Source organism: Camelina sativa, chromosome 11, assembly GCF_030686135.1.
Source record: "Camelina sativa cultivar CO46 ecotype springtype chromosome 11, ASM3068613v1".
NCBI lineage: Eukaryota > Viridiplantae > Streptophyta > Magnoliopsida > Brassicales > Brassicaceae > Camelina > Camelina sativa.
In genome coordinates, this window is record NC_141890.1 from 32,527,391 (window position 1) to 32,550,028 (window position 22,638).

The window sequence follows — 22,638 nt, forward strand, 5'->3', positions numbered from 1 at the left end:
CATAAATCTGTTTCTCTCTACACATACAACCCGAGGAGGTGGATGTTGTTCATGATCTTTTTCGAAAGAGAATTGGATTTCTTTGCATTATCATCGACAACAACAAGAAAATACTTCTTTAAAAGGAAAAAATAAACTTTTTTTTTGTTAAGAGATTTACATCATAGGAGCAAAAGAAGAACGGAACAAGAAGATTAAAAGTGTGTGTACAGAGATGTACACAAAGAATCAAAGATTTGGTAAATCCTAAAAAGAGACCAATAGTGTTGGTTGGTTGGCTTGGCTGGTTAATGCTTTTTTGCTTCTTCTACTTCTTTCTCCCATGATTAAAAAAATAATAATAATAAAGCCATTTAAAAAGAATTGTTGTTAGGAGGAAATTTGAAGCTGCCACGTTACGGCTTTATTAGCCCTTTCACTTTCAGACGTTTAAAGCCACCAAAATGATTCTCCATCTTCTTCTTCTGCATCTTCACGTCACTTTGCTGTGTTTCTTTCTTGTTTGAAATTACTAACACTTCTTCTTCTTCTTCTTGCCTACTGATACTACTGCTACTACTATATCTTCCTTCGTGGTGATGCGATCTCTTCAGTCTCTTAAGTTCCTAATAAACACGAAATTCTCAGGGTTTTAAAATATATACGAAACGAATATTATGTAAAAGTTGTGAATTTATGTGGCCTTCTCTCAGTACCTGATGATGGTCGGTATCTCTTGCGTCGAGAACAACTGTTCTGTTCTCAAACTTTAACGAAGAACGGCGTTTGACTCTGAAACTCTCGGAATCAGAACCATCACTTTCCTCATCCTGGACTAGTCGTTCATCTTGAACTGCAGGGAAGAACCGAGTTTTTTTGTTACTGCTGCATGCTACTTCTTCTGAGAGCTTTGAATCACTACTGCTGCTACAGTTAGCTCGTCTATTTACCTGCTTTTCAAAGAAAACAGAACTCAGATAATAAGAAAAAAAGAGACTGTTTGATAAAGTTTGCGGCAGATTCGTGGTCAGAAGAAACTTACGTAATCAGAGCATTCATAATCATCAGCAACTGAGGAGATACATGAAGCGTTTGCTTCACAGCTCATGACAGGATTTCCATATTGCAATTGGTCATCAGATGTCATCTCTCCCTCGATATTGAAATCAAAGTATATAGTGGAATACGGTGAATATCCGTCTTCTTTCGCAGCTGCAAGTGTGATTGATGATGGATACATATATAAATCTTCATCATTTCTAGTCACATCTGAAAGTCCAACTTCTTTCTCAAACTTCTTTGCAGCAGCTTCCAGGACTTTAATGTTATCCCTCAAGAAAAGAGTTCGCATTGTCCCGCATGGAAGGTCAAGCTTTTTAATATCTAGACAATGATACACGACAACGAAGTCGATTAGAAAACAATAGTGAAGAATGTGTATGGATGGATGGAGAGATAGCAGATTAAAAGGTTTACCATGACGGAGACAGACGAGATGTGAGTAACAATCACAGTTGATAAATGCCAAATAGCAATCCCGTTTACACAAACTGCAGACGATGGTTCCATACGTATTAGAAACAAGGCCTGTGCATAATCCTGACTTCATTAAAGACCATCGAGCGAGATGAAGAAAACGAATCAGGTGTACAAACGCAGTCTTGATGCTTCGTTGTCCTGACAATTCCGTAGGTGTAAAATCCAGATTCTCGGATTTGGAACTTGAGTTTAAGAGCATTGCTTCTTTACAAATCAATTCTTCATGAGGAAGCAATGGTACTCTGTTAAGATGAGCATATCGGCAACTAGCAATAGCTCCAAAAGGAAACCAGTCACCCATCGCAAAGTTCACTGCCTCGCCACAATTAAAACCTACAAGAATTTTTCACACAACCCCAGTTTCAGTTGAATATAATAACACAATCTCTAACCCAAAAAAAATGTAGATTCAGACGAAAAATGTTTTACCGTGGCTGAAACCAGCATGATAAGCCCTAGGGAATGTGACGACGAATTCTCCAGGTTTCTGTACAGCCTTGTACACAGGCACATTATGATCCAACAGAATCTTTGGTGGGAATATAGTTGTCTTCCCTAGAAGTACGTCAAAGGCTCCATCTTCTCCATTAGTAGATAGAATATCATCATTGTACACGCACTCTTTAACTACCTTTTCAAATTTTAGAGCTGCAGAACCTGGAACCCCATACCAAGTTTTTGATGCTCCACAATGTTGGTAGTTAATGCTGCGTTTGGAAAGAAGGTAGGAAAGAGGAAATTAAGATACTTTCGATTGCTCACATTTAGTAACCTGTATACTTGAACCAAATTTTAACACTAATTACCTGTACAGATAATGGTCCTCCACATGCCAGGCAAACATACTAAACAGCATTCCGATGTAAAGCATGGGTTCAGTAACTCCCTGAAACAAGCAAAGCCAAGTTAGAAGAGGATAAGCAGAAACTACTTATATGATCTTAAGACAAATTATAACTGTGCTACTTGTCACATACCGGAATGGATAATTCAAGAAGGCGCAGAGTAGACTTTGGCAGCCTTGAAACTTTCTGAAAATAGAGACAAAAAAGACATATAACTACCAAATTTTAAAACCAAGCATATGACTTCCTTAATGTTTAACCAAAAAAGAAGGAGAAAAGCTCAAGTTGAAGTAAAACAATACATTTAAGTTCCATTTGCTGCTTCCTAGTGGGTCACCTGGTGCAGATGAAAATGCGCTACCATCTACATCACACGCATACTCAACTGTTTCAGTCTTGCCACACGCAATTTCCTTCCAGAATTCTTTCTCCAAGAATGAGTCGGGCAAAGAGCCACCACTGCAATATCTACGTGCAAATACCTTGTTCGCCATCCTCTCATAATCGCGAAATGTGTAGGTCCTGAGTAGTTTACAAATAATTAAATACCACTAAAAGGTGAAGAAGTAGAGAGACAATGTTCAGAATTTAAAACAAACCTCCCACTCATGAAGAATGTAACTTTATCCTCAGAATCCCACTCAGCAAGACGAAGGGGTTGTACTCTGGTAGTGAATTTAAAGTTTGACTTCTCTTTCGTCAACACAGCGCCTGCAGGAACTGTTGCTGTCAACGGAGATACGATCTTGCAGATACCTGCAAAAGAAAAGAGGCATAGTAAAAGATCGGACAAATTAACATAGTGAGATTAATTACAGTTAAGTGTTGATAAAGGGATAAATTGAGAAGCATAGGTCTACTCCCGGTTATGAGGTTAATGAGATTAATAAATGAAGAGATAAATTACTGCATTTATCCTTTGCATATTGAGATATTTGTTTTACCATATTTTGAAGCTTCTGGGAATATCTTCTGCAAATAAGTCAAAGGATCCTCAAACTCCTCCTTTGTTGGTCTGTAGACAGGACATTCTGGAAGCCTCTCGGTCCATTTTAGATCATCAGTCTCAATCTTCTCCACTTTTCCCTTCAACAAACCACTTTTACCAGTAGATGCCCCATTCACTTTAGATAACGTGTCACTAGAAGTGACCCGTAATCTCATTCCACATGATGCAGAAGTTGGTCTCAAAGCATCACCTCCCCTTCTAGCCACTGTACTGAAGCTTACTGTTTCATTAACAGAGTCTGATCTCATTTTTTGAAGCCTTTTACGTTTCAGATATTCTAACCCATCCTTGGCTTCTTTCGACAAACAGATCCTCCTTTCCGCCTGACAAACCCAAGCAAGTGTCAGCAAACATTCTTCAACATACACATTAAAAGTTTTTAAGGTACTACAAATACAAAAACTGAGTTATGAACACACAATAGGTCAACCATTCACACTTAACCCATTATAGCTCCAAAATATAATAACTCCACAAAAAAAGCTAAGACACATGAAAGTGAACACAGAAAATAGAAACAGTCAACACCTAGACGTTTCAAAAGGCATATAAGCATTTTCACTTCCAGGTACCGCCTTATCTCTTTGACCAATACCCTACAAAGTCAAAGAATGTGACCATTTCTAAATTCAACACCCTCGAAGAAGGCGAGTCAGAGACCATCGACATCTCCCTCTACAAACACACAATCATATGACCTTAAGTGAAGATTCGTCGCCTTTTCAACAGAGCTCAAATCTCTCAAGTTCACACGTGGGATAAAAATAGCAAGAAACAAATTTGTGAGATTCTCGATAAACGATCAAACTAGGAAGCAGAGATGAGAAAGACGAAACAATTCAAGGGAAAAAAAAAACACACCGAAATCTCCATAAAATTAGAGTAATGTAAGAGATCTGATCCAGCGAAACCGTAAACAACACACAATTCACCAAGAAATTGAAGCAAACAACAAAATTCGCAACGAGAGAAAAGAAAAACAAATTGATCAAAATACAAGAGAGGGAGAAATCATCTCACCATAGCATTCCTCAATCTGACTCGGCAGGTCTCCGTCTTCCTCAACCGAATCAAAGAAATAAAAGCAACCAGAACAAGCAACGAACCAAAGAACAGAGACGAAACCCTAGATCACGATCTCGACCAGCGGATTCAATACAAAGCCTGGCATGCAAACAAAGTAAACCACATTCTACGAAAACACCGCGTAACGAGCCAGGGACCGAGTCAAACCCGGAGATCCGAATCACCGCGTCGCCGAGTCAAACGAACATTCAAAAAAAAAAATCCACAATACACTAAACCACCACCAGAGTACGATTGCGAGGAAGAGAAAACGAAAGGCTATGAACGGAACGGAGAAACGGAAACAGGCCGGAGAAATCGGTTGTTTTTTTTGTAAAATTCCCCGGCGGTAGAGGAGAGAGAAACTGTAGAGATGCTAAAAGAGGACCCGAGAGAGAGGAAGAAACTTGGAAAACCGGAAAAAATTGTTAGGAAAACATAATTTATAGTTTTATACTCCAAACGTGTATGCTTTAGTGGCCACCGTAATTTTAATTTTCCTTTTTTTTAATAAATAAACAAAAGCCTTTCCTACTTTTATAAAATGGAAATAAAAATATTGGTGGATATCGGGAAGGTTCCCAAATTCTTCACAAGCTATAATAAAATAAATTAGGTATTTGATGAACGCTCACTGCGTTTTGCTGCGATTGGTGCGGTTGTATTTAAATTTTAAATCACTGTTTTGAGGAAATTATATGCTTCATAAAAAAACAAAAAACAGAAAAGGTTTCAGTATCAATTTTAATTTGAAAAACATACTTTTTATCTTTTAGAAAAACTATAACAAAATAGTTTTGATGATTTTGGTCCAATTATTTTATTAAAAGGTTGTAAACCATTTATAATGTAAAAACATGAAATATGAGTATTATTATTATTAGTGTTAATCCATTATACATTACATATAGGTTAACTTTATCCTTATTATTATAGGGATTGTTATTCAATTATAGTTTTAAAAGTGAATTTTCTAGATTTTACTATCTTTAAATTTTAAAAGCTAATACTATCTTTATAAGATTTCATTTGTGTAAATTTTTAAAAATTTGCAGTATATCTTGGATTTGGATTATAATGATTTGCTCTATCCATAAGTATAAAAAAGGTATTAGCTAATTAATATATGGATCATCAACTCCATTATCATTCAGCCTTTTTTCCCATTTTTATACTTGTACCAATCAGCTTTATATTAACAATTTTATAAGACCAAATGCCTAATAAAGAAAAGAAATAAGATTCCCAACAAATTTAAAAAAAAAAGAATTTTTTTAAAAAAGGAACTATAAGTGTGAAGGAAAGTGGTGGTTGTTAGGTGGTTCAACCAAACGCTGCCAACCCTTTAAAACGGCGTTTTCACTCATCTTGCGTTTTCCTTCAACAGTAAATTATCGTCATTACGGAGGGTACTAAAGTCATTTAAATAGCAGAAAGCCGAAAGGTGGTGACACTTCTGTACTGTCTCTCTACACGTGGCAGGTGCATTGGGAAGACAATTGTTTTTCTTGGTTACTGTTACTGTGGGTGGTGGTGGTGAGGTCACCGGATTTTCCGGTTCCCGGTTAAAGCTATTATCCCAACCGAAACCCATTGGTCCATTGTTTAATTTCACTTTTTATGTTTTTTTTAAATAAACTGTGATTTATAATGATTAGTTTTGTGAAGTCAGCGAAAACGAAAGCTATACCGATATGGCTCGGCTTCATTAACCGATTTCAATCCTCCGGTTTAGCTACTCTATAACCGGTTCTGCTAGGATATTTTTTTAGCTTTCCAAATCTGTGTAGTGGTTAAGAATATTCGACTAGACCCACCCAAAAAATATTCACTTGTTGGTGTTGTTATAAGTTTTAAAACCTATTTGAATGACATGACAATAAATAACTTGGACGTTTTTTTAATGCTTGTTTTATTTGACCTTCTATTGTTCACAACATACAATATTATCTTTTAGTTTATTATTGCATAGTATCATTTATATCTTCTTCTTTAATTTTCATTTGGTTTATCACTTGCATTTGACGTAATATGAATGAAATTAATTTGTATTTTATTTTCTAACAGATTACCCAGATTATTATAATTAAATTACTATTTTCAATTTCTTTTATGTATAGTTTCTTTATATATTCTCTTAAATATTGTATTCCCTTTAACGACAAAACGATAATACATTTGAACGTTGAAAAAATATATGTCACTCTCGTCTAAGTCTTAGTTAATTATCCAACTTTGATTTGGAGATCAAACATATACTCATTTCATAGTATTTTCATAGACTATTTTAATATATTTGATTTGTGCACAAATGATATATTACATATCTTGCTCACATAGTAATATTGTATTCAATATGACATCATCTATGAATTTATGGTTAATTATTATGGACCAGCCGATGTTAAATCACCAACTATATATTGGTATTATTAAAGCTTGTACGTGGTATATAATATATGTTTCCTGCCAAGTGCTTGATATTTTATATGGTGACTATATATTAAATGCAATAGATATCCAGTCGGAAACAATATATCATAGATGTGCATTATCCAGTTAGGAAGTGGTAACTTAGATAATATTATTTATAAGAATTAAATGTTTTCGATTTGGAATCTTTGAGATATGGGTTGTGACATGTGTACATAAAATAAGTTGTAAATTAGTCAATGGGACCAATAGATGGATCGTAACCTACATGTCAATATGTCATAGTAGTTTTGTTTTTAAGTTATTGATGTAACCAACTGTCATGTTTATATGCCATATTAACGAAGGTGATATGGGAGAAACTCATTATGACTTCAAACATACGAAATATCCAATTAACAGCTAATAAGGATGATGCGGAGAGATGGACATTCTGGCCTCAAGTCAACCTTCTGACCAATCACACCCTTTTGCCATTTAGATCATTTAGAAAACACTACTCCTATAGGCTATAGAGTATAAACATGTATGCGTTTACACTTATAACACGGATAATCATGCATAACAATCACTTGCTGATCAACAACAACGACAAAAAATAAAGCAATAACATGCAAGTATGGAACTTACGTTAGTTTTATAGTGGTAGCAACGACCAACCTTTTTTTTGTTGTTATGACCAACTCATCAGAAGTTTTTTAAAAATATTTATTTATTTGGTTTTCTTTCTTTTTTTTTTTGTGAAAAATTGGAGTTTCCAGATTTTATTTATATAAAAAAAATAACCAATTAAACATGCCTTGGACTCGCAGATCCAATAATATCATCCCACATAGTCAAACCAATAACACTTGGAACATAACCAAAAGTATTAAATTTCAAACGGCAAAAAAATTGTATACTCTCACTGTTCACTCCTCATTTGTCTATAAAATACACATAGAAATTCCAGATTATCATATCTTTTGATGGAAAGCTATGGCAGTGGATAAAAATCACTTATCTTTTATCTTACGTGTTCCAACCTCCAACCATCATTAACAAATCTACTTCTAACTCCATATACGTAATTATCCGTTTCCAAACTAAATATTTATTTATTTGATTTAAGAGAGATAGTATAGAATATATTTACAAATATGCATAATTCTGATTGTGCTATCATAACTTAGACAAATTTGATATGATTAGCTCTCTAAAATTATAATCTTAATGTGTATTTTCATGTACTAATACTTCAGAAAAAAACAAGAATATTGAAGAAATTAAATGCTGGCGATGGTAATCCAATTTAACTGATTCTAGACTTTAATTCCTAAAATGAGTACATGAGAGAGACTGTGTACTTGTTCAAAATCCTGTATTCCAAAAATGGTACTTTTACGGATACACGAATCGAGAAATAGTTAGTAAGTAATGACGGCACTAAAACATTTGAACTCAAAATAAAAATTTACGGGTCAAACTCAAAATTCTGAACAACTTCTTTTTACTTAAAGAAACAAAACATGGTAATTACTACAAGTGTGTTTGCATCTTTCCGCAATTTTGTCTGTTGCTTTCGGAATTTAAAGAGACAATGACCAAACCGTATCTTTTTCTAATTTAGTTGACCGACTTTTCTCCTAATCTTATACTATTTGTTTGACCAAGTCTTATTCAGTTTTATTTCCATCACGTTTGTTTTTAAACCTAGTCTAAGTAGTAGTTTACCACCATTTATTTTTCTTCTAGATTTAAAATTACAACACATAGTAAAGGTTACGATTGTAGCTTGAAAGAAACTATATTCCCAAGCACAATTTGAATAAATCTACGACAAAGAACAATTGCAAAAAGTGATGATGAATTAGTGTTTAATATTTTCAAAAACTATATTTCAGTCGAATTGCATCTTTCGAAAAGTGAATAAAGATACTACGAAACATGGATTTTGAATTAAGATTCTCATCTAACCAAAATATTTCGAGAAAAAAAAAACAAAATAGAAACTGAATCCAAATTCTATAATAAACAAAATTCATGAATTGTAGTTAGACAGAAACTATCAAGTAGATTCGATTCTTATGCTTTACGTTTAGACGTGAAAAATAACATAAAAAGGAACAGCCGACGTCGAATAATGTTATTGTTAAACTGCCGTCATTTTTCCCGCGTTTACACACTGTTGATTTTACAACAAACAAATGAATGAAGAAAAAAAAAGATTGGAGCTAAACAAAAATAATTTAATTAGATAAGATAACAAATAAATGGTGAATATTGGACAATACAGAAAACGAGAGGTCACAAAAAACAGTACACTGTGTTCATGACGGCCGCACCACCACATACCTTATTCTTATCATTTATTAAAACTCTTATAGTTTCTGGACCAAACTATCGAAGTTTAATGTTATTTTTTGTCAAGATATTAACATATTTTAGTCCATCAACAAATTCATTAGTCGATTCATAATAATGAATCATGCATGACTTATTGTTTTGTTCAAGGAATTTTCATTTTTTTTCTCCTTTTCAGAATATTAAAATTTATAAGATTGTTATTGCAGCCAACGAAATCTTACTCTATAAATCAGAAAAAGTATAAAGCTTGTTGCAACAATTATGTTACTCTTATTTGCCAATCCAAAAAAAGCCAAATAGTTGTATATTGAGGGTTCATTAGGAGATAAATTCATTTATTTATTCTCTAGTAATGTATACTAACATTGATTCAGTATATGCTTACAAGATATGCCATACCATTTGTTGTAAATATGTAGTATTTATTTTTGATAAATTTTGGTGTAAATATTTCTACTAAGATTTGTAATAAGTTTGAAAAAATGTTAATTAGGTTGCTAGTCATCAGAAACACTGAACTCGTACACATTTCAGCAAAAGCAAATTCATTATTACAAATATCAAATCCATGGTCTTTGATACAAGAGACAAAATAATGTTTCTAACGTGTCTTATGAGAATACTGTTATAAGAAAATTATGATATACTTGGAAGGCCACATATCTCTACTTGTTAGGCTAAAGACAAACCAAACCTTTTCAATCGCCACAAAGCAAAAAGAAAAAATGAAATTTTATTTTATCTTTGCCTTCTTTGTTTTGAAAAAATATGTCAATCTTGATTGGTCAGAAACTCAGAATGATCAAATGCGGAAATTTAGGGCAATGTTCGTATCACGACTTTTCTTTCATGTTCTTTAATAAAAAGCATTTAAGAGAAAAACCCAAAATCAATTTGCAGTATTTGGGCCTAAACGGCACAGTCGTTCTATTAAAATTATTAGGCAGGCTTCCCCGCTAGATACATGCATAGGATATTTCGACGGAAGATCTCCATAATTCGAAGTCCTGAGCGATAAATCAAACTTGCCACATGCATGCAATCAGGGGCGGATATAGAGCATAGAGGGGGTTGGGCACGTGCCTGACACTGATTTTTTCAAAAAAAATAATTATATATAATTTTAATATATTAACTTTGACTTAACTAAATAAAAAAGTTGTTCGACCTTGTGTATTAAAACAAAAGATCTCCAAACCAATTCCATAATTAATGTTTCAGCCCAAAATAATTAAACAGAAAAAAGTCCATAATACTTTTTTAGTCGTGCAATGATAGATTAGTCCTAGTTTCTTTTTTAACAACGATAGGCATTGACCTAGTTTTATTCTATCGACAACTAAATTATTTCTCTGCTGTTTTTTTTACTTTTCCTTAGTTTTCAAGCTACCAAACATGTCCACCGTAAGTACTTTCTTATTAATTTATATTAAAATTACAGTAGAAGAAATTAAATTTTGTTCAGTTTCAGATGAAATCTTGTTCGTTTGTTATTTATATCTTTGTAAGGCATGTGTGTTGTCTTTTATATGATAATTCATTGATATACCAATTTTGTAATCTAAACTTCGTTTTTACTATGTTAATAATTTAATATAATTGTGTTTTTGTTAGGTTCCAATTCATAGTTATTTCAAAAGAAAGTTTGAAGCAACGTCCTGAAAAAATTCCTGTAGATTTGCCTTGGGATCCAGCAGATAGAAAAAGAATATTGGAGTATCATCCTAATGAAAGAGATGAGGTAAGACGCAAATATTTGATTAGAGGTCCTTGTCAACCTAGAAGTCATGATTTTCCTAAAACACTATCAGGAGAAAAGTTGAGAAGATTCAATCCAAAATGGTTTGATCTCTATAGCAGTTGGTTGGAATACAGTGTGAAAACAGACAAAGCTTATTGTTTGTTTTGCTACTTGTTTAGAGATTACACAGAAAATAAAGGTGGAAGTGATGCATTTGTTATACTTGGAAAAATCCCCAGAGTTTAAGAGATCATGTAGGATCGTTGAATAGCTTTCACATTAATGCATTAAAAAATGCTGATGCTTTGATGAAGCAAAGTCAATCAATTGTTCATGCTTTTTATAAGCAAGATAACATAGTCAAAAATGAATACAAAATCAGATTGAATGCTTCAATTGATTGTTGTAGATATTTACTAGGACAAGGATTACCTTTTAGAGGTCATGATGAGTCAATGGAATCAACTAATAGGGGAAATTTTTTAGAGCTTGTGAAATATACTGCAGGGCAGAATGAGCTAGTAAGCAAAGTTGTGTTGGAGAATGCTCCAAAAAATAATCAGATGATATGTCCTGAAATTCAGAAAGATATAGTGCATTGCTTTTCAAAGGAAGTTATTAGATTTATAATTCAAGAAGTTGATCATGATGTATTTTGCTTGTTGGTGGATGAATCTGCAGATGTTTCTGATAAAGAACAAATGGCAGTGGTTTTTCGTTTTGTTGATAAACATGAGACAGTCAAAGAAAGATTTATTGGTTTTGTCCATGTTAAAGAAACAACTTCTGCATCTCTGAAATGTGTTATTGATTCATTGTTTGCCAAACATGGTTTGAGTATGAAACAATTAAGAGGACAGGGCTACGATGGAGCAAGTAATATGAAAGGTGAATTTAATGGATTAAGATCTCTGATTTTGAGAGAAAATAGTTCTGCTTATTATATCCATTGTTTTGCTCATCAGCTTCAGTTAGTTGTCGTGGCAGTTGCTAAAAAGCATTTTGAAGTTGGAGACTTCTTTGATATGATTTCTGTTTTTGTAAATGTGGTTGGAGCTTCTTGTAAGAGAAAGGATATGATTCGAGAAGAATATCGAAAAAGAATCGAGGAAGGAATCAGTCGAGGTGAAATTAAGACAGGAAAAGGATTGAATCAAGAACTCTCACTACAGAGACCTGGTAATACTCGTTGGGATTCTCACTACACAACATTACTGCGGTTGGTTGATTTATTTTCTATTATCATTAAAGTACTTGAGTATATCGAAAAGAATGGTTCTGATAGTACCAAAAGACGACAAGCTAATGGTCTTCTTAAATACTTTAATACCTTTGATTTTGTGTTCTACCTGCAATTGATGTTGCTTATCCTTGGTCTCACGAATAGTTTATCAGTGGCTTTACAAAGGAAAGACCAAGACATTTTGAATGCTATGAGCCTAGTGAAATCCACCAAACAACAATTATGCAAGCTCCGAGATGATGGATGGGATTCTCTTCTTACTAAAGTTTTTGCTTTTTGTGAGAATCATGACACTGAGTTGCTCATTATGGATGACGAATTTGTTGACCCAAGAAAGCCAAGAAAAAGAAGCAACATGACCAACTTGCATCATTATCAAGTGGAGTGCTTTTACACTGTATTGGATATGCAAATTCAGGAGTTTAATGATCGTTTTGATGAGGTAAACACTGAATTAATTGGTTGTGTTGCTTCTTTAAGTCATATTGATTCATTTCATGAGTTTGATCCGTTGAAGGTTATGAGATTATCTGAGTTTTATCCCGAAGATTTTACTTCTGTCGATCGAATATCACTTGAACACCAACTTGGTTTGTACATCGATAATATCCGGAAAGATGAAAGATTTGCTAATTTGAAGAGTCTGGGGGATCTTGCACATGTGATGGTAGAGACAAGGAAATATATTTCGCATCCTCAGGTTTATCGACTTCTGAAGCTAGTTTTGACTTTACCTATAGCCACGACAACGGTTGAAAGATGTTTTTCTGTAATGAACATTATGAAGACTAGTTTGCGCAACTGTATTGGTGATAAGTTTCTAAATGATTGTTTAGTCTCTTTTATTGAAAAGGAATTATTTGATAAGGTGACAAATGAAATAGTGATGAAAATGTTTCAGGATATGAAAGAACGTAGGATAACTTTATAAATTTGTTTTGTTGTAAGACTTATTATTATTTTTATTTTAACGACTTATTTTCATATCGTTATAATTTTTTATAAAAAAAATTATTGTTATTTTGTGCCCCGGGTTAAAATATGTTCTAGATCCGCCACTGCATGCAATGCGAGTAGATGGTGAGTTGAAACCACGTCCATAAACAAATCGAGAAGATGGTGACTTTGATAACAGAAAGGCTAGCTTTGGCAAGGAAGACTATAAGCTTTATATATAATAAAAAGGAAAAAGAAATACATATTATAGATTCCATTTTGCTGGTGTAAAAAAACTTAGGATGGAGTATTACCAAAGGAGGTGTATCCTGAAAGAATAATGTATGCCAAGGTTGTTCTATTGGATAGTTTGGAAGTCTATCTAGTCGATATCTAATATAATAAAGTAGGGTTACACTTCTAAGGAGGCTCTAACTCCTTGCCACGTGGCATCTGTAGTAAATCCTACATCTGTCTTTTTTTTTTTTTTGTTATCTCATGTTTATACAAATTGTTAATGGGTTGTATGTTATGTTTGTAGTAAATAGTTAATAGACCACTTTAACTAAGCCCAACAAATTTATTGTCTACTGCAAATTTATCGACTTATCCCCATAGATAATAACGACAACGGAATCTATGAGTTCCCGTCTTCTCCTCTTCTACGTCTCTCTCTCTTCCCCACAAATAAGATTAACCACAAATAAAACACATTGAATTATTTAAATTTAACTCACACTTTAATATTAAAACTGAAAAAAAAAAAAAAAAAAATATTTCCAATTACACCATAAATAAAACACATTTTTCCATATAAATTTAACTCACACTTTAATATAAAACTGATAAATTGTTTCCAATTAAACCATAGTTAAAACACTTTTAGTCATACAAACTTAACTCACACTTTAATATAAATCTAAAATAAAATAAAAATTTTCAATTAAACCATGAATAAAACACATTTAATCATATACATTTAACTCACACTTTAATATTAAAAAATAAAATAAATTTAGCATTAACTATATTTTCCACTCAATTTTATTCAAAACACAATAAATTAGAATTAACTCTCATACATTTTAGTTTCCAAATTGTAACTCTCATCACTTCCCATCCTATAAATACTCATATTTTTAATTTTCTCATTCTCTTTCACTTTATCTTAGATATTATACATTTTTTTGTGTTTTTTTGTTGGTTGGTTGGTTGTTGTTGTATGTGTTAAAAAAAATGAAATATCGTTTTAAAAGCATAATTCTATATTTTAATTTTAGAGACTATATGATATGTATTTTTTTTTTTTTTTTGATTTTTTGAAGATTCATCTCTATTCTCTGCAAAACAAACATTCTCAAAATCAACCTATTAAAACTTTCAGACCATTTGTCCATATGTCAAAATCCAAATATTACCACTTAACGAGTCCATATTATAAATAACTCTTGTACATACAACTAGCCTAGATTTTAAATTTAATTTTTTTTTTCTCTAATAGCATCTATTGCTCAACTGAAGCCCTACATTCCTCCTATCTCCAAGCTAAATTACCAAAAATTTCCCATAAAAGGTAGTAATGTCTAAACTATCCAATAACATGAACAACACATCCACTTTCGAATCCCAATAGTTCAAGAACCAACGCTTTATTGGGTGATTAGTCACTTATTTAGAATAGATATATTATATATATAAGTTATACTATATTATATTCAGCTGCTACCATCAGCTAATTCCTATGTTTGACTCTAAAATACCACTAGAAAAACAAATCAAAAATTGTTATTGAAGAATCTGATGAGAGTTTGGTGAGTAGGTGACAGTCTGATGCCATGGAAGATGATGTGCCTAACACTCTCTCATTAAAGATACACAAGGAGATTTAATGTTTAAGCCTCTTTTCTCGTCAGCTTTGTTATGTTTTTTTATTTGATGGTTTGTTTTCCCTTGGTTATAATATACACTTCAATAATTAACAAAAGTTTTTTTGTATTTCTCAGCATATAATAAACAAATTCCTCATATCTTTGTATTGTATTCTTATATATAAGGTTCAAGAAGATATATGAGCTTTACGCACGCTGATACCACACAAACCAAGCTTACTACCCGTCCTACCAAGCTTAAATATTAAATTGTCACTCTATTTAAATTAATTTTTAATGCAAATTTTCAGCCCAAAATTTTATGACTACTTTTAGTTTTAACTTCCAAAACTATTACAAATAAATATTACAATCCAAATTACAATAATTACAGTAGTCCCCATTTCTGAAATACAAATTAAGAGAATTATAATTATTTTTAAATTTCCAAAGCATATATTTGGGCTTATGATTTATTTACGTTGAAACTAAATTTGATATTTATATCCCAAATTATCAACAAAATCTTCCAAACAAAAATAAGGTCATCACCTATATAATTATGTGTTCTAATATCATACTTTAGACAATATATTATTTCCTCCCAAAAAGTTCTTATTAGCTATTAAATATTAATTCATGTGCTGATTAGGATAGAACAAATATATAGATGTGTCATCATGGTTTACCATGCTTTAAACTCTTCGTATATATAGTGCGTATTTTTATAATTTTTTTTTAAAAAGTAAATATGATTATTATGTACATACGAGGAATGGATGACATCAAAATACATAAAAGTATTTTTTTTTCCAACCTCATAAAAGTATATTTTAATACATGGTCAACTCCCAAAATTATTTATATAGGCAAATCATATTTTATTATTTGGAAAAGAGAATGACTATCTGATATTCAACTAAATGGAGGATGAACTCAGTTGTTTTATTCCAAAAGTACATGTGTTTAATTTATAATGGTATATTAAGAAGATTTGTAGGCATAGTAGTGATATGCTGTGAAATGGCAAGCATTTTACCAATAAGAACTGCTTCGAAAAAAATAATTTTCAAATATAATATTAATCGAATTTGACAGATTTACACCAAAAAATTCATCATGAATATATTGCAAGCCGGTTACATCACAAAACAACAAGTCTTAATTATAGAATAGAAATAGTATAAGCTTTAATACATTTTCTAATCCAACAAAACGAGCATGAATAATAAAATTATTTCAAACTATGAGAATGGTTTTTACTTCTTTGATCATTTCAAAAAGAGTGAACAAATATATTTATACAAAAGGTAATGAAAAGAATACAAAAACACATAATAAAAATAAAATTAAATAAAAACTAAAAGGGAATGCCCATTATCAAATAAGAAAAAAAAATTCAATTACGAAACAGTTCAATTTATAAAAACAAAAATGTTTAACAACAAAAAAACAGTAATCCGTGCAACGCACGGGACTCTACCTAATATATCATAAGCAAATCTTTACGACCATTCATATTAACTTAACGAAATTATAATGATTGTAATCCAATATATAGCCAGTGGTGTGTTGGTAATCGAACCTACATATCGATTTATACTGGATTCATTTTGTAGCCACCATTTGTAAATTATAATATATTAAGTTTGGTGTAAAAGTATAATCCTCGTTAATGAATCAGTGTTGTACAAAGTATATTTATACTTACTTATAATATATAACATTTATACTCTAATATACCCCCTCAAGTTTTTGAAGCTGAAGGAGAGAAGAGACTTGAAATGGACATGCAGGAGAGTATAGAGTGAAACGGTCCCGGTTGTAGAGGCTTCGTCAAGATATCGGCGTGCTGGTTGGAGCTTGCAACATGAAACAGCTTCATGAAACCATTCTTGACTTGATCACACACCATGTGACAGTCGACCTCTATATGCTTCGTCCGTTCATGGAACACCGGGTTTGTGGCTATGTGAATCGCTGATTTCTTGTCGCAGAATAACTTGGCCGGCGATGTCACTATAATCCGCAGGTCTTTCATAAGTTGTGACATCCAAAGAAGCTCACAAGTAGCTAGCACCATGCTCCGATACTCTGCTTCAGTACTACTTCGACTCACAACATGTTGCTTCTTTGATTTCCAGCTGATTAGAGACTTTCCCATATAGACACAATAGCCAGTGACTAAGCATCGTGTATCAGGGTAATTCGCATAACTAGCATCAGCAAAAGCATTGAAACATGTCTCTGAATCGACTGAATAGAACATACCTTGTCCAGGATTGGACTTGAGGTAATGCAGAACACGATAAGCAGCTTCCATATGAATATCAGTGGGTCGGGAGAGAAACTGACTTAAGTTGTGAACCGCATAGGTGATATCTGGTCTGGTGATGGTAAGATACAAAAGACGACCAACTAATTCCCGATAAGATGTAGCGTTAGCTAAAGGAGTACATGTATCCTTACTGAGATGAACATTTGGATCCATCGGTACTGGACACGGCTTGCATGCTAGCATCCATGTTGCTTTGAGAATGTCCAGGGTATATTTTCGTTGGCAAATAGAAATTCTCGTAGAATCCCTCGCGATCTCAAGGCCTAGAAAATACTTAGGCGGCCCCATGTCCTTGATCTTGAAAGCAACATGTAATGCATTCTTGAGAGCCTGCAACTCTATGTCACTATTGGAGGCAATCATAATGTCATCTACGTAAACAAGCAGAGCAATGAATGATGGTGATGTTTGGCGAACAAAGAGAGTGTTGTCTGCAGGAGATTGAACAAAACCAGCTCGAAGAATGACTGCAGAAAAACAATGATACCACTGACGTGATGCTTAATTTAAACCGTAGAGACTTTTTCGTAAACGAAGGACTGGATTTGGTGGCAACTCCCCATTCGATGGTGGTGTGTATCCCTGTGGGAAAACCATATAGATTTCTTCATCCAACGTTCCATGAAGAAATGCGTTTGTGACATCCATCTGGGTTAGAGTCCAACCATATTTTGCAGCCAATCCTAAAATGAACTTAACACTCGTCAATTTTGCTACAGGGGGAGAAAGTCTCAATGTAGTCAATTCCCTCCATCTGAGTGTAACCTTTAGCTACGAGTCTAGCTTTATATCGATATATCGAGCCATCAGGTTTATACTTAATCGTGTAAACCCACTTACAGCCTATTGTAGTCTTACCAGGGGGTAAGCTCTCAACAGTCCAAGTTCCAAGGAGTTCGAGAGGAGTAATCTCCACATCCATAGCTTTAGGGAAATGTGGATGAGCCATCGCTTGCTTAAAATTTTGTGGTTCTGTCTCAATAGAACAAGAAAGTACAAAAGACTGATACATAGAATTGAGGCGGTTGTAAGTGAGAACATATTCGATAGGATATGGCAAAAATAAAGAAGGAGAAGAAGAAATTGATTGTGAAATTTGAATAAGGTTGCAATAATAGTTAGATAAGTAACATGGAGTTTTGGCATGACGCTTCGACATAGCAGAGGTTAGTGGAACCAATTTTGTACCAGTAGAAACAATCTCTAGTGGAATAGCACTAGAGTGAGATGATGTTGATGCACAAGTAGGATTAACAGGTTCATTAGTAGAAACAGAATCATGCATATGTGATGTGGATGATGCATGATTAGGATGAACAGGTTCAGGATGAGAAACAGAATCATGCATTTGTACTGGTGGTTCCAATGTAGGCTGGTCAACAATGTCAATTGCAACAGGCAAAATTGAATCTGTAAACAACTCAGTAGAAATGGAAGATTGCAGGATATTTTTGAAAGGGAATATAGTTTCATGAAAAACAACATTTCTAGATACACATATCTCATTAGTATCCAAATTTAAGATCTTATATCCCTTATAACCTGGTGGATAGCCTAAGAAAACACAAGGAGCTGCCCTAGGAATGAATTTTGTTCTATCTTTAAGCAATGTAGAAGCATAGCATAAGCAACCAAAAGATTTTAAGAAACTATAATCGGGTTATTTCTGAAACAACTTTTCATAAGGACTAACTTTTTCTAAGACTAAGGAAGGAGTCCTAATGATCAAGAAAACAGCAGTATGTATAGAATCACTCCAGTAAATCAAAGGCAAATTCGATTGAAACATAAGAGCACGAGAAACGTTTAGTTAATGTTGATGCTTCCTTTCGACAACAGAGTTTTGTTGAGGCGTATATGCACACGAAAAATGATGAACCATACCATATTCCTTGACTAACTGAACAAAAACTAGTTTTGGTGCATTATCACTACGAATCGCTTTAATAACAGCCTGATATTGAGTGTGAACATATTTAATAAAAGCAGGAAAGATACTAGCAACATCACTTTTATTCTTCATCATATAAATCCAGGTAACCCTTGTACAATCATCAACAATGGTTAAGAAATACCTATAACCTTCTACAGACTCCACCTTAAAGGGTCCCCAAACATCTAAATAAATTAAATCGAATGGACTAGCAGACAATCTATTGTGGTAGACAAAAGGTAAACGTTTTTGCTTTGCTAAAGGACATATATCGCAATGATGAGGTAAACTAGACTTAGCTATAGGTAAAGTACCAGAAATATGTTGTAACTTGGCATGAGATGGATGTCCAAAGCGTTGATGCCAGAGGTGTCCATCTTCAAGCAAGGATCCACAGAAAAAGGAAGACTGAGAGTTGATAGAAGGAGTAACATGAGTCTCCAAGATATATAGACCATGTAAGAGAGCTCCTTTACCAATCATCAAGTCCCGAGTATGGTCCTGAATAAAGCTAGAATCAGAGTAAAAATGTGCATATGTCAGCAAAGAGCTCACACTTATGAGATTAAATTTGAAAGTAGGAACATAAAGAACATTATGCAATGACAATGTAGATGAGATATGCACTGTGCCTGTATGGCTAATAGGTACCCTAGTGCCATTCGGAAGAGAGACTGTTACACCTGTGACAGAAAAAGTCTCACTAAACAAAGCTAAGTCATAGCAAACATGACTAGTCACTCCTGAATCAATTATCCAACTACCAAGTGGAAGGACATAATAAAGAGAAGAAAGGCAATGGTGTTGAAAATTGAAGCAATGATTTTCAAAACGTAAACTAGTGGATGAAAAATCTATTAAGACAATACCAGTATAAGCATTAGCAGCCATAGCTCCATGTTCGGTGATGGTAGCCGTTGGAAAAGGGGACGACTGCTCTTGAACCTGAAGATGGGTGTTGAGTTGTTGAACTAGAGACTGAACTTGATCTGGAGTAAACTTAGCAAGATCAAGGTTAGTTGTTGTATGTGCAGGAGGTGGCATATAAGGAACCAAGCCAGTCACTGCATTAGCCATAGCATTAGGCCTTGGAAACTGATATTGGTTTTGGTGCGGCTGTTGTGACTGAGGTCTCACCCCGGATTGTTGAACTTGAGCACGTGGCTGATAAGAAGTTGAATAACCCTGTGAGTTTGGAGGAGGCCTCGGTCCAAAATTATGACCAGGAGGATAACTGTGGAGCTTATAACACTTTTACATAGTGTGTCCAGAACGACTACAATGAGTACAAAACGGTTTCTAACTTGGCCTAAATGCAGCATAAGAAACATTGTCCATAGGACCAGAGTAACCTCCATTATTTACTCCCTCAAGATTGTTAGAGTAATAACCAGAGTTAAGATCAGCTGGACCTGTACTTTGAAAGGCAACATTATCCAGTTTTGTTGATGGAACTAGAGTCTTTTGTCTCTCATCTTGCTCCACCATATGAAAAACATTATCAATAGAAGGAACCGGTTTCAACATCAAAATATGTCGTCGTGTTGGCTCATAGACCTCATTCAATCCCATCAAGAACTTTGTTACTCTTCCATGTTGTTGTAGTTTATCCCATAAAGCTGCAGCGTTACATTCGCATTTACCACAAGAAAAAACATGGAGATCTACATAATTCTTATATTCTTCCCAAAGAGTAACCAATTTGGTATAATACGCAGTAACATCCATAGCACCTTGCTGGATCGAATTCAAATGCTTTTCAATCTGGAAGACCCTCGGAGCATCATCTTGTTTAAAGCGGGACATCAAACTCTTCCAGATTCCTTCAGCAGTAGGTACAAAAAGCAAACTCTGCCCAATCTTCTTGGAAACAGAATTCAGAATCCATGTAGACATCATATCATTACAACGAGACCACGAAACTGAATCACGATGATCACTAGGAGGCTGTGGAATGCTTCCATCAATAAACCCCAACTTGTTCCTGACATTGAGAGCCATACGCATTGAACGGCGCCAAGAGTGAAAATCAGATCCAGATGTGAGACGATCCGATACCAAAATCATCCTTGCGTGATCCGATGAATGAAGAAAATAAGGATTCTCATATTGATCCGTGATTTGGCGATGTCCATCAAGATTTGGGAGACTCGCAGCTGAATTCACATAGTTCGTTACCATTGGGAAGCTCGCAATAGGTTGAATTAAGAAGAAAAGGAAAGAATCGAAGATCCAAGAAAGATTCTGGGCTTCGGCTAAAAGAAAATGGAAAACAAGATCGCAACAATGGCGAAAGCAACAAATTCAAAGACGACGAGATAGATCACAAAGAACAATTGAACAAATGAAGGAGAGATCGGTAAGCTCATCGTATGAGTTCGGAGCTTAGCTCTCACAATTGAAGAAGATGACGAATGAGAAAGATGCGGAAGCTAAAAAAGTTTGTTATTTTGCTCTGATACCATATTAAGTTTGGTGTAAAAGTATAATCCTCATTAATGAATCAATGTGTTGTACAATCTATACTAGTATTTTTGCAGCACTTTTTGCTCAAAAATATGTTTATGGAAACATTTACCATTAAATACCATTTAATGTTTATATTCATATCCAAACAAAGTTTAGTTAATTCTCTCTACTATCCTTATAACCAAACAGAATTAAAATATTTAAAATATCCATATATATAATATTATATAATTAATATAGATATTTAGAAGATTTATTCCATATTAAAAAAAATTATTCTCCTATCATCTTTTTTTTTATTTTAAAATTTAAATGCAGTGAATCATCATATAATACATAAATTTAATAAAAATTTCTATTTTTTTCCTGCATATATTGTGATTTGAATTTTTTAAAACAAACATTTATTTATCAATTAATATAAAAAGTGTGTGTTCAACATACATATATAGTAAATTTACCGTATATAGTAAACTATAGAATTTTAAAAAGTTTATAATTTATAACTGATATATCTAAACTTAATAAAAAGTTTAAAATTATGAATATTTAAACATAGTAAATTTTCAAAACAACAAACGAGTTATATTACATGACGGGTTATATGACATTACATGATTGAATTGATAATACTAAAAAATAAAATACATTAATATGATACTTTAATATGGGTTAAGTCCTTATTGTACTATTTTAACAACACCAATATAAAATATGTCGAATCAAACTGATTTAATTAAGATTGTATTAAACAAAATTGTTGTGCGGTATACCACGAATTATATACAAAATCACTAAAATTAACAAAAGAGTACATTAGCAAAATTAGTATTAAAATAGTACATTAATAAAATAAATAAATAAAACTTATCCCGTGTATACCGCAGGTCATAA

The 22,638-nt window shown here is 33.4% G+C and overlaps 4 protein-coding genes across 4 annotated transcripts; 1 reads left to right on the plus strand and 3 right to left on the minus strand.

The window, feature by feature from the left end:
- Positions 1 to 95: 95 nt before the first annotated feature.
- Positions 96 to 5,286, minus strand: LOC104724680 (lysine-specific demethylase JMJ13). The gene is made up of 11 exons (XM_010443220.3): positions 4,393 to 5,286; positions 3,308 to 3,695; positions 2,963 to 3,119; positions 2,666 to 2,885; positions 2,496 to 2,549; positions 2,325 to 2,404; positions 1,948 to 2,225; positions 1,456 to 1,851; positions 1,022 to 1,362; positions 696 to 929; positions 96 to 605 (listed from the first exon to the last, which is right to left on the minus strand). The coding sequence occupies exons 1-11, from the start codon at positions 4,393 to 4,395 to the stop codon at positions 396 to 398; spliced, it is 2,361 nt and encodes a 786-aa protein (XP_010441522.1). The 5' UTR covers positions 4,396 to 5,286; the 3' UTR covers positions 96 to 395.
- Positions 5,287 to 10,900: 5,614 nt separating this feature from the next.
- On the plus strand, positions 10,901 to 13,131 carry LOC104728510 (uncharacterized). The gene has a single exon (XM_019232007.2). It carries the CDS (start codon positions 11,266 to 11,268, stop codon positions 13,129 to 13,131), a length of 1,866 nt encoding a protein of 621 aa, XP_019087552.2. The 5' UTR covers positions 10,901 to 11,265.
- A 4,905-nt stretch (positions 13,132 to 18,036) lies between these two features.
- LOC147934714 (uncharacterized) lies at positions 18,037 to 20,352 on the minus strand. The gene is made up of 5 exons (XM_087472758.1): positions 20,145 to 20,352; positions 19,384 to 19,958; positions 19,227 to 19,296; positions 18,531 to 18,752; positions 18,037 to 18,314 (listed from the first exon to the last, which is right to left on the minus strand). The coding sequence occupies exons 1-5, from the start codon at positions 20,350 to 20,352 to the stop codon at positions 18,037 to 18,039; spliced, it is 1,353 nt and encodes a 450-aa protein (XP_087328884.1).
- A 222-nt stretch (positions 20,353 to 20,574) lies between these two features.
- Positions 20,575 to 21,456, minus strand: LOC104728512 (uncharacterized). Its single transcript, XM_010447477.1, has one exon. The coding sequence runs from the start codon at positions 21,454 to 21,456 to the stop codon at positions 20,575 to 20,577; it is 882 nt and encodes a 293-aa protein (XP_010445779.1).
- Positions 21,457 to 22,638: the final 1,182 nt, after the last annotated feature.

Bases quoted from the DNA above. Each gene is read 5' to 3' on its own strand.
- LOC104724680 (XM_010443220.3), bottom strand. The intron at 2,550-2,665 runs GTATTGTTTTAC...CTCTATTTTCAG, and splicing joins GCAGCAAATGGAACTTAAAT to AAAGTTTCAAGGCTGCCAAA. The intron at 606-695 runs GTACTGAGAGAA...CGTGTTTATTAG, and splicing joins GAGATACCGACCATCATCAG to GAACTTAAGAGACTGAAGAG.
- LOC104728510 (XM_019232007.2), top strand. From the start codon at position 11,266: ATGAAGCAAAGTCAATCAATTGTTCATGCTTTTTATAAGCAAGATAAC.
- LOC147934714 (XM_087472758.1), bottom strand. From the start codon at position 20,352: ATGGCTAATGCAGTGACTGGCTTGGTTCCTTATATGCCACCTCCTGCA. The intron at 18,753-19,226 runs GTATGGTTCATC...AGTTGTTTACAG, and splicing joins TCAGTTAGTCAAGGAATATG to ATTCAATTTTGCCTGTTGCA. The intron at 18,315-18,530 runs GTACAAAATTGG...CTATTGAGACAG, and splicing joins ACTAGAGATTGTTTCTACTG to AACCACAAAATTTTAAGCAA.
- LOC104728512 (XM_010447477.1), bottom strand. From the start codon at position 21,456: ATGGTAACGAACTATGTGAATTCAGCTGCGAGTCTCCCAAATCTTGAT.